This window comes from Sinohyriopsis cumingii, chromosome 11, assembly GCF_028554795.1.
Source record: "Sinohyriopsis cumingii isolate HCF-2022 chromosome 11, ASM2855479v2, whole genome shotgun sequence".
Lineage (NCBI taxonomy): Eukaryota > Metazoa > Mollusca > Bivalvia > Unionida > Unionidae > Sinohyriopsis > Sinohyriopsis cumingii.
Genome location: NC_142971.1, coordinates 14,443,083 through 14,455,595, shown reverse-complemented (window position 1 = coordinate 14,455,595; position 12,513 = coordinate 14,443,083). Strand labels below are relative to the sequence as shown.

Below are 12,513 nucleotides of genomic sequence, written 5' to 3'. Positions count from 1 at the left end.
CCACATACATTGGAATACCTACACTGATAACATCCATAACTTCATGTACACTGGAATACCTACACTGATAACATCCATCGTTTCAAGTACACTGGAAAATCTACACTGACAACATCCATAATATCAAGTACACTGGAATATCTACACTGACAACATCCATAATTTCAAATACACTGGAATACCTACACTGATAACATCCATAATATCAAGTACAATGGAATACCTACCTACACTGATAAAATTCATCTCTTACTCTTGCTGTATAAATTATAGTGATTTTTTAAACAACAGGTTGATATTTAACAGTTTGTGATTGATTGTCATGAGTGTATGTCTAATGATGAAAATATCACTGTTATACAATATCATTTACAAAAACATCCAATGCATTTTCTCTTTGGTAATTATTTATAGTTAAATATAAGATACCAAGTAATAATATATGAGAAAAAGAGAATCCCTTTTGTTAAGCCTACCTTTGGTTTAGCTAGAAAATAAAAACCCTTCAACCCTGAGCTGAATCTAAAAAAAATTAACATCAACCTTATAGTTGAGGGTGTGGACATATGAATGGATGCATGACCATAACGACATGTACATGGATGACAAAGTAATTGCTGTGTCATGCTACTGCCAAGCAGCCTCAACAAAAGACCTGTGTTTGTAAAACACATATGCCCCCACTGCAGGCCAAATAGTCTTAATCCAAAATGTTTCTAAAAAATGCAGTAATGTGAAAAAATGATAAAATAGCCTAATCTACACTGGGATTAAAATAAGATAACCAAATTTCATTTGTCTGCTTCTAGTGTTTTTTATTGCTTAAGCATGCTAATAAGGTTTTTGTCCAAAAAGTTCAGAAAGTTGGAAAATGTTTTAAAAATTGAAAAACTTCTGTAATGGCCAGAAAATATGATTGGGTCATCTATATATAACTATGAGTACTCCAACCAAATTTCAATGGTCAGACACCTTGAATGGATTTTGTTTAATTATGCTAGTAATATAATTTTCTCCCGAAGTCAAAGTCTCAAATTGGAAAAAATGGAAATACTGCTGTAATGGCCTAAAAATGTAATTATTTCATTAAATATGGATATAAATAACCTTGAAAAATTTCATTTATCTGAGCTAAGGAGTCATTGCACAGTCTTGCCAACAAGCTTCTTGGGATGGATAGATTCAAGGAAACATGTAAGGATGAACAGGCATTACAAAACAAAATTCACCAAATGCAAGTGTAAAAGAGTTGCAAATATTTACACTGCTTTAAAATAATTTCTGTTGGTTCTGTTGCCCCCAGTGTTCTAGTTAGAACTGTATTACAAATGGTAGATAGGTCGGGCATCTTCTTGGAACAAAGGGTCACACACAGAATCAAATTGACAGACAAGAACACAGAATGATTCATGTATGCATGTGTGTGTGTGTGTGTGTGTGTGTGTGTGTGTGTGTGTGTGTGTGTGTGTGTGTGTGTGTGTGTGTGTGTGTGTGTGTGTGTGTGTGTGTGTGTGTGTGTGTAAATATGTATGTATGACCATCATTAGATCAAATTACTGTTAGACAGAATCAATGAAAAATAAGTTTTAATTCAGTATTGAAAAAATCTGGAGATGGGTAGCGGGGATGACCCAAGAATGGTATAGGAGAGGGAACCAAGGAGAGAGTGTGGGTGGGTGTGAGAGTGCCCCTCTTTATCTATGTACCTGAAGCACTAAATGTACATTTAGCCTATATATGACTAATTTCACTGATTTACCTATCATGGAACACTTTCCAAACAACTTTTGCATTTTCTGTGGTTGTTGATAAAAGTTTGACATCATGACTGTTGGCAAACATGTGAACACCATTGAGGGACCCAATAACTGGGAAGGGAAGCTGCAAAAAAAATGAAAATGTATTCAAAATCTGAACCTTGCATATGTGCTTAGAGTTACTAGTTGATTGGAAAGTTAAAAAGTATGTTTCAAACAACAGCCAAAGAAACAAACTAATTAAAAAACTAGATTTGTGTCATAACACATGAATGCCTTCATTAAAGCTCAAAAAAAGTCTATATCTAAACATTGCAATAAATTTAACAAATAAATAATCAAAAAGAATTCAATTCCAAAAAGGTTGAATTAAGAGCTGTTTGTGATGGATCCACACTCACTACAATCTGCTCTAAACTAGTTTGTTTAGCATTTTATGGCACATAAACAATTTTAAGGCTATATCATGCCAAGGCAAGTAGGTAAAGTACTTGGCCCAAGGTAGCCAATCCAGGCTGATCTAAAGTTGGAATCAAACCTGCAGCCTGCAGTGAGTTACTATGGCCCCAGCTTTAAACAAAGGAACTTATTCTGGGAAACCAAAGTTAGGAGAATAAGCATTTAGGGCCAAATTCCTCTAAATGGTGATGTGTAATGCTGAAAATACAAATTATTCAAGATCCTATCAATAAGAGACAAAACCCATAAAGGCACATCTGGATCAATGAAACAATGTTCAAATAAAAAACTGCATGAGAATATAATGAATGAGTAATGCACTATGCTGATCACAAGCAAACTTCCATGTTTATATGTACAAGAATTTGCCCTACAAGGGCCTTAACTCTGTCCAAATTGGAGTAGGCAAGAGTAAACCAATCAAAATCACATTTAAGTCTAGAAGAAAATGCATCATAATACTGTATACTGGATGGTTTTTGAGCTACCAGTATGCTAACTACAAGCAGTATCTCAGGAAAGTATATGAAATTAACTGTCAAGGGCCATAACTCTAACCAAACTGGTATTGATCAAACAAAGCATAGACAAAGCACATCAAGCTCTTTGAAACAATGTAGACACAGTGAAATATTTAAAGGTAATAAAACACGAATTGTAATTTTCTGCTGATTCTTAACTACAAAAGACTAACAATTGATCATTAGGAATAATTCTTGGTATGAAAAATTAAAAGACAAATGCTAGTTATGCTTTTTTTGGACTGGGGGTGTACAAACTATTAGCGAGTACAGATATGAAAACTTAGAAACCAGAAATTAAATAGATTAAACTACATGGGTGGGACAAATTTTATCTCTGATGAATTACAATAGAATTTTAGTCAAGTTATTTGATGTTTTCAGCGTTCAGAATTGTTTCTTATAACTTTTTTAATGACTGTATACACTGGACTGCTTACAATGTTGAATTGCAATTATACAAGGGCATATCTGGATCTGCAGTTGGATTTGACTTATATGTAAGTAATTTTATGATCTGAGTGCACCCACCATTAAATACACCTGGAAAATTGGGAGATTGTATTTCAGCTTTTTAAGGGAGATGGCTGCTAGAACTGGATACCATGGAATTTTTTTAAAACTGTTGTATACAGCAGTATTTCTAAACATACCATGATATATACCATAGTAAAATCACAATTATATTAGATATCAACAATTTAATGTTCTGGGACTGGGGCCCTGACACCTTTATATTTGATTTCTGTATGTCAATAGTTGAAAAAAATATACTGCTCTGATTTATAGCAAAATAATACAATATTCTATCCAGTATAGTATTGGTAATAATATAACTTGAGATAAAAGAAAAGAAAATATTTCACCTCAAAAGAAAATCACAGTCTCTCCCTGCCACCCCATCCCCAATTAAATGACCAGTACCTTGTGGTAGGTGAATTTATACACTGTAATTTGAAAGCTGTACCTAAAAAGGTTGATTAACTTTAGACTATAGGACATTACAGAAAGTTGTTATCCCCCTAAGTTATTTTGGAGGTGGCATGCATTTTCGTACTTCCTGGTAGTAAAAGAAAATAAGCATTAAAAGAATGAAAAGTACCGGAGTGAAATTGATATAGGTAATTTAACCTGTAAACAGTCAAAACATTATTTACTCAGACATAATCAATTTGTGACAGCAAGCAAATGTGAATAGATGTCCATATACAAAGCACTAGATTGTGTCGTTCCAAAATGTGTTCCATTGTTTAAATTTATTTATTTTCAAAATTGCAATGAATACTGCTAAAAAGGAACCAGAGTTGGTTTCTGTATGTCAGCCAACATTGTGTGTGTGTGTGTATGTATGTATGTATGTATGTATGTATGTATATGTATATATATATATATATATATATATATATATATATATATATATATATATATATATATATATATATATATAAATTATAAAATAAACAACACCAACACGTAGAATGTGTGAAAATATTTCACCTCAAAAGAAAATCACAGTCTCTCCCTGCCACCCCATCCCCAATTATATATATATATATATTTATAACAATAATAATAATGAGGACTTTGTATAGTGCCTAATCTTTAAAAGCTCTAAGAGCTTTACAACATTAGACAACACCTATAAGATAAGAAACCATAATAATATTATTACAAAAACAAACAACATGAAATTAGAAAAAGATTAAAAAATAAAAAACATGCTGAGAATATTTCAGGTAGGAAACATTATTAGGTCTTTAAGTTTGTTCTTGCAGTCGAAATAAGTGAGTTTTGAGAGCCTTCTTGAATATGATCACTGTGTCTTTGTGTCTAAGTTCAGTGGGCAATTCATTCCACATTAATGGGCCCTGGTATGCAAAAGAATGCTGTCCATATGACTTTGTTTTCATAGTGGGAATAATGAGTATACGATTGTTAGAAGAGGAGCGTAAGTATCTTGCTGGTGTGTACACATGGGTGAGGTCAGATAGGTATGTTGGACTAGAGTCTGACAGTGAAATGTAGCACAGAGAACAAATTTTGTGTTTGATTCTGGATCAAATGGATAGCCAGTGTAGGGTACAGAGCAGCAGGGAGGTGTGCTCTCATCATGGTACTCTAAGTATGATCTGAGCAGCTGTGTTTTGAACTTTTTGAAGTTTCTGGAGTAGATATTGAGATGAGCCAGACAGAATTGAATTACAATAGTCCAGTCTTGAAAGTACTAATGAACACACAAGTGTTTTAGTGGCATCAACTGAAAGATATTTGTGAATTGAGCTGATGCATCTCAGCTCAAGATATGCAGCCTTACATATGTTCATGACATGTTGGTGCAATGTGAGAGTACTGTCCAGAGTGACACCTAGGTATCATACTGATTGTTTGAATTTAATGTTGGCATTGCTGATATTTATTGTTTCAGGTAAAGGATGTGAATGAGAAAATCTTTGTGTTGTGATCAGAATGGCCTCAGTTTTATCATCATTCATCTGCAGCTTGTTACAAGTCATCCATGATTTCACATCAGAAATGCACCTCCCTACACCTTGGATGGTAGCATCAACTTCAGTTGGGTGGCTAGATTTGTATATTTGGGTGTCATCAGCGTACAATTGGTGAGACACTGGATGATGATCTATGACACTTGAGAGCGACTGAGTGTACAGAATGAAGAGAACAGGTCCAAGAACAGACCCCTGTGGAACACCACAACATAGATCAACTGGGCTGGAGTGTATTCCATTTGCAGATACAATTTGTGTCCTGTTGACCAAGTAGGACTTGAACCACACTAAGGATGTATCATGAATGCCAAATACATGCGGGAGACGGTGAAGTAATATATCATGGTCTATTGTGTCAAATGCTGCAGAGAAATCAAGGAGGGTGAGGACTGTAATCTTTCTGCTATCCAACACAGAGAGAATGTCATTAACTACTTTTAGAAGAGTAGTTTCAGTACTGTGGCAAGGGCGATATGCAGATTGTACATTGCTAAAAAGACTGTCTGAATTTAGATGAGATACAAGCTGGGATAGAACAACCTTTTCTAAGATTTTTTAAATGAATGGGCGATTAGAAATTGGGCAGTAGTTCTTTAAATCGTTATGGTCTAGTGTTGGTTTCTTTAGCAGAAGCTTTACAATGGCAGTTTTGAAAAATGATGGGAATTCCCCAGATGAGAGAGAGGTATTAATAACATCAGTTAGTGAAGGCAATACTGGATCTAAGCACTCAAGCAGCAGTGATGTTGGAATTGGATCAAGTTCACATTGGTGCACTCTTCATCACGATTGTATGTACAAAATCCATAGAGACATTTTCAAATGCTGCTAATGGTTGCCGCTCAAATTCTGTATCCCAACTGTATGGTGACGATGAGTCAATTGAAATTGTGGTGTCAAGCTTATCTCTCTAATGGTTTGTACTTTGTCATGGAAGAAATTTGCAAACATGTCCGGAAGGTCGACTTGAGAGAAGGTAGTTGGAAATGGTGTTGATTTGTTCCTTGACATTAGCTTGTTAGTAATCTCGAAGAGCTCTTTGCAGCTGGAACTTCTGATGATCTTAGAAGTGTAGTGGGCTGATTTTGCTGCATGGACTATATATGTGACATTCTTCTTAGCAACTTCATAGATTTGCTTATGAATAGTGAGTCTGGTGGAAAGCCAGAGCCTCTCAGCTTTATGGCGGTCTCTTTTAGCAGTGTGAAGCTGTCCTTAACACTGCTATACCATGGAGAACACTTTTGAATTAATACTCTGCACTTGGTAGCTGGGGCATGTTTGTCAAGTAATGAACGCAGATAGTTATTGAGTTGTTCTGCGGTAGGAAGTAAGCAAGTTGTAAGGTTAGCTTGGATGTTGTGCATTAGATTGGTTCTATTTATCATACGGAGGTTTCTCTTAGTAGCAGATAAAGGTGGAGGGTTAGGGACTGATAGGTCAAGATGGCATATAATGCAGAGGTGACCTGATGCAAGGTCATGGGATACCTGGGAGGACCGTAAAATGTTATCATCAGGTCTATGAAGAATCCAGTCTAAAATGTGACCATTTATATATATATCATTTGGCACACTTAAAAGAATCCAAAGTCTGCTTTCAGTGTCTGTATCCTTTGTAATAAAATAACCTTTGTATTTGATATAATATCTGTAAAGTTCAAACAATGAGTTTATTGTTTGCTAACAGTTGTGTCTATTTACCACCCTGGCTTATATTTGTTTGCAATATGTAATCATAACTAATACAAATGGGCACTGATGTTTGCTGGGTAAATAGTATACACATCAATAACTTGCTTTAATAATGCCTTTTGTAACCCATGCTAGTGAAAAGATTATCATTTGAACCAACAAATAATGTATTTTCAAATAGTGATTTTTATCTGCAAGAAACTGTCATATACTTAACCGAGATATAATATAGCCATTTTCTAAAAATAAAGAAATAGCTGTTATGGCTAATTAGTGTGGAGAGACTTTCACATTTCTTATGCTACTGAAAAAGTTAGAAACTCTACTTGCTTCAAGTATTAGTTTTGAAAGATCTCATCACTTTAGTTATCAAAGCTTACTTTAAAAACCAAGACTGACTGACTGACTTTCTCTTTCATCTCTGCTAGGACTTTAAGTTTGAAGATGACAATGACTATCAGGCTTATTTAAATTTATTTTTCAGTTACATGGAATATTTAAATTCTATACTGCACAGATAAAAAACTAATTTAAACTGCATAGTGTTTATTTTCTTCTGATGGTCCTGTATTTCTGATAAACTGTTATGAAAAAATTATTGTTTAGTCATTGTTAACATATATAAAGTTTGATGTCGCACTTTTTGCATCGTTAAATCCATACTCTGCATAATATCTTTCATGCAATGGAATGTTTCATTATGATTACTTAACTTGTTGTAATGACACTATCACTTATGTTTTTGTTCACAATCACTCCTTCTACTTACCACCCAGAAGCCTGGCCTAATTATCTATGTGTGCCAAAGAGTTCCAATTCAAAAGCAGACAACAATGCTTTCTGCAAAGTCCTATAGCTGATACAGTGAAAGACATTGAGCTGACATTAGAGAGCCTATTGATAAAAATATGAAGTGTTGATAATGAAGCCTATAATTTTCTAGCTCAACTACTGAGGTAAGGAAACTTTGAGTAGGATGCCAATGCCCAGACAAGATATTCAACATATTTAGTGGGCTTGAGAAATTATTCAGACAGACAACAAGTGTGCTCATTAAAATTATAGGATGATTTGCTGTCTTTGAAGGGAATACATAACTAAAACATTATGTGTGATTGTTGTTGTTGTTTTTTTAAAAATCCTAAATTTTTCCCAAAGGTGGATTTGGTTGGAATATGTTTAAGAATATTCTATTTGGCCACCATACTGGCACACAAGTTACACATGTCAAACATGTGATTAAAGAATCATAAATATAATTATATTTGTAATATTCACCAAACATTTGTGACAGATACAACATATTTGTTAAAAAATGAATAATTCCAAAAATGGATAATTCTTAAAACTATTTTGTTGTGAATAATGACAACAAACCAATAATATCATTAAAGTTGTAACAAGATTCCTCTAGAATTTCCATACATTCCTTGCTGATGGAAACTACCAACATACTGGTACAGTGGAAAGGAACTGTGGCTGTACCGCCAAAAAAAATACCATGGTAAACCGGTAATGCTGTTCACATCTAATGGCCCCTAAAGTAAGGCACAATAAAGGAGAAGTATTGCAGGACAAATCTCCACAATATTACTGGATTATGAGAGGGCCAGACAAGGTTCCCATATAGTAACTTATCCAAACCTTGGCAGATCATCCAATATTTAAGTTTTTTGGATCTTCTGTGAATTTCATTGAATGTAGTGGCAAGTGGAAAAGCCACTCAAAATCAAGTTGTTAAAATATGAACACTGTTCCTACATGATCATAACAAGGAACGCACACAAATGGAATGGAGTTGTAAATAAGCACCGCTGGTACATGTTTGCACAAATACATCCTTTCCCTCAAATCTCAAATACACCTGTACTGGCTTCTCTCTCTTATGTAGTCAGGCTGTCAATGTTAGACTTACAAAGTATCCTTTTGATGTCAATTGTCATCACCATTTTTGGTTGATGTACAATGTACCACTGTTACATTGAAATGTGTTGAAAGTGCCAGTGATGAGGAAGATGCACATGTGATGCACTACTAGGTCGCAGCAACAACTGGTGTAAAAAAAGCTAAACTTTGTTTTATCTTAGTAGTGCAACAGCTAGTACTCATAGGTTAGTATTAGTGCAAGCAATCAACTAAGTACCATATATACTCATGTACAAGTCAGTTCCCACTTCAAACAATACAGATCCTAACCAGCCATTGCATAATGTGCTGGCAGATCAAGGTATATGTTGCTTGTTCTACTGTTTACTCATAGCAAACAGTATAGACCCTGATCTGCTGGTGCATTATGCAATGGCAGATCTATCTAGTTTGCAGCTGAATCCGACTTATATACAAGTATATATGGTAAATGAGAGCGTCCCATTTCAGTGCTCCAAGCCCCATCAGTCTCACAATGCTGTTTACAACTGGCTTTAGTTAAATTAGATTCCTGGAAGATATGAATGAAGATACATACTGACAAAAAGCAAGGTTTTAATGATAACTATTAACGAAACAATGAAAATCAAACATAGATAATGCTAAATTGAGTTTCAAATTGAACGATCCATGGATATCTTGTGGGTAAATTTTTAAGTTAAAGGATGTAAATTGTACTTCTTGGTTTACATTAATTGCATTCAAGTATAATATAAATTTAAAAAGAAGAATAAATTAGTTTATACTTTCATGGAGAGGTACATTATAAACTAATTTGTTATGGGGTTAGTTCACAAATGAAAACAGTACTCTGATGGAAATTTCATAGTTTTATGTACAAAATATTTATTACCATGTGCTGGTCATGTCAAGAATTCTGAGCATAAAGACTGCCATTCTTACACATCCCTCATTAGGTAGCAGTAATCTGACAGAGGCAGTTACATCGAAGAATTTGAAACATGGTTACTTACCTAATTTCAATGAATTGACAGAGTTTTGCTTCACATAATATTGTTTTGACATATTCTTGCTTTTGGTCACATACTGGAATTCATTTAGTGTTACTGTACAATGCATACAGAGAAAGATACTAGAAACATTCTAGACAATATGTCTTTACTACGTTGATCAAGTTATTTTATACACTGTACTCCATACCTCTAAACTTCTGGTTTATGAATAGAAAAAGAATGATTTACTATAAATATTCATATACCAACTAAATTCCAAATCTTCGTTTCATCGTCTTGGCTTTGAGCTTCTTCTTAATCATTTTGTGTATATTGAAGAATGAGAAAAAATAGTGTAATGCTAATTATTTTCCTTAACATACTTTAAAAATAAATATTAGTTTTGAGGCATCATAGTTTTTGACTATGTGATTTAACTTTTAGTCATATATGTAGTTTGAACTAAAACTTATTATAAATTATCCTAATTTATGTCTTATTAATAATAAATGATTGCCTCATGAACCATTTTGTATCTTTAAGCAAGTTGTGAACATCATATGCTATTTTGAGTGAGTAAATAAAGCCTATTACCATATATACTTGCTTATAAGTCAAACTGCAAACAACAAAGATCCTGATCTGCCACAGCTTAATGAACCTTCAAAAAAGGGTCTATTTTGCTTGTTCGTCTGATTAATTATATCAAACTGCACAGACCTAGATCTGCTGGTGCATTATGTGATGGTAGATCTGGGTCTGTACAGTTTGCAGTTGGATTCATCTTATAAGTGAGATTATATGGTAACTGTCAATTGGAGAAACTTTTCTATTACACATACATATGGTATTATTTACTTTAAAACTTCTTTGGGATTAATGACTGCTATCTTACAATATACTAAAATTCTTTAAATTTAAAAAATGTGTTAACTGATTAATTAGGTACAGGAAGACAGATTTTGCTAATTTCATTCAAGTGACAGGAAGGCAACAAAAAATTTCATTTTTGGACAATTTATAACATTAAGTTTCTGTTTAACTTGTCTGAAGTCCTGTTTTGATAGCCTATAGCTGTTTTGTGATACACTGTCTCCATAGTGAATATTGCAATTCATTGATGCAATAATGGTATCAAAACAACTATCATGTGAGATTCGTATCATCATCAGAAGTTAATTTTAAAGGTCAAGTATTTAGAGTGGACATGGACCTTTACATGTCGATAACATTGTTTTTCTATGATATGGGTCAGTCCTGTCACATGTAAAGATGACCATTTAATGTGGGGACTGTCAGTCTCACAATCAAAATGGGAATGTTTTTACTGCTTTTCGTGCAAAACTTTGAACATACTTGAAACTAGAAAGAGCTGATGTCATTGTCAAGATGCATGGTTCTTAGTGACCTGCTTACAGTTTTCACTGGCCAATGATACTTTTTAGTCTTACATGTAATAATATTATTTGCAACATGAAACACTGTACCTCTGCAGCTGATATCTAAATCTGATGCTATAAACATCTGGCAGAAATGCATAGTTACTGTTAATAATCCATTAATATGAACAGATTGTTTCTTTTACTGAGAGAGATGGTGGCAGTAGGTATGTGTACTGATAGCAGGGTTGACATGCGACCTCCATTTCCTGAGTATGTCCTCCTTTATCAGTCCTTAAATCTCTATACAGTACATATACACTCTATGGGGTCTTTTTCTATTTTTAAATTCAAATTATGGTAGCTCTGAATGATGATCTTTGAGAAAACACTTATTCAAGTGAGTCAAAATAGTTTTTTATTATTATATTTTTTGAAATAATGCATGTATTTCAAATTAAGTGTCGATTGCTATTTTAATAACACTTTGTTTTTAACGACGAAATTATGTGACCATCAGAATTAGGTTACTCGAGAACGTTGGTGATCTTACATTATTGTCAGCTTCTTTACTAATGTTTTGCAACGGTACAAGTAAGCATACAACACTTAGAATGTGGAATAAACATTATTTGTTTATACCGGCTTTAGATTTCCCTTGTTACGGGTAAAAATGGGTACACCTCCACCAGATGTCAAACAAATCAAGTGGGCAGCCATTTTCAAACAAACTTCAAAGCATGCGCATTATATATAGAAACAGCATGATGGGTAGCCTTAATTCAATGGCGCTGTGATTGAATGTCGTTCGGCAGCTGTCAAAGTTTTGGAAAATACATTGTGGTAAGTAAGATATCATAAAAGTGTATTCGCAATCACTCCTGGTGGCATTTATTCTAAAAAATATAATTGTTTATTCTGTAGAGAATGTTTGGCCTGACTTTGCGAAGTGACGGGCTAAAACACGTGTTATTGTGATCCCACTAAAACCGATTTCCATTGTTTGAGAAATCAGATACATGCTGCGTACTGCATGCGTGTGCATTACTCATAACCAGCGCATGACAGCGTGGGATTCTGTCACATACACAGACCAGTTATATAATTTATTCATCGTAGCTCATTTTCGTTGCGAAGACAATACGCGTCAATCGGAATTTGCTCCGAAATTTCGGTTTGAAACAACAATGGGCCACTGTGTACTACTGTTCTCGTGCTTTCGGTTTGAATAGGGGCATTATCAGTTACACTGACACTGTCGTTATAGGATAATATATTGAGTATGTATCCACTGCGGTCGGGCCAGTACTTTATCGA

At 34.2% G+C, this 12,513-nt stretch overlaps 1 protein-coding gene across 1 annotated transcript in view; it reads right to left on the bottom strand.

The window, feature by feature from the left end:
* The window catches only part of LOC149787640 (protein fuzzy homolog), a 210,418-nt gene extending 198,488 nt beyond the window's left edge, over positions 1 to 11,930 (bottom strand). The window contains exons 1-2 of the mRNA XM_089973821.1: positions 11,839 to 11,930; positions 1,760 to 1,881 (exon numbers count right to left, since the gene is read on the bottom strand). Of these exons, the coding sequence (XP_089829947.1) occupies positions 1,760 to 1,881; positions 11,839 to 11,916 (200 nt within the window). The 5' untranslated portion in view covers positions 11,917 to 11,930. The remainder of the gene's footprint in view (positions 1 to 1,759; positions 1,882 to 11,838) is intronic.
* Between the last annotated feature and the right edge of the window lie 583 nt (positions 11,931 to 12,513).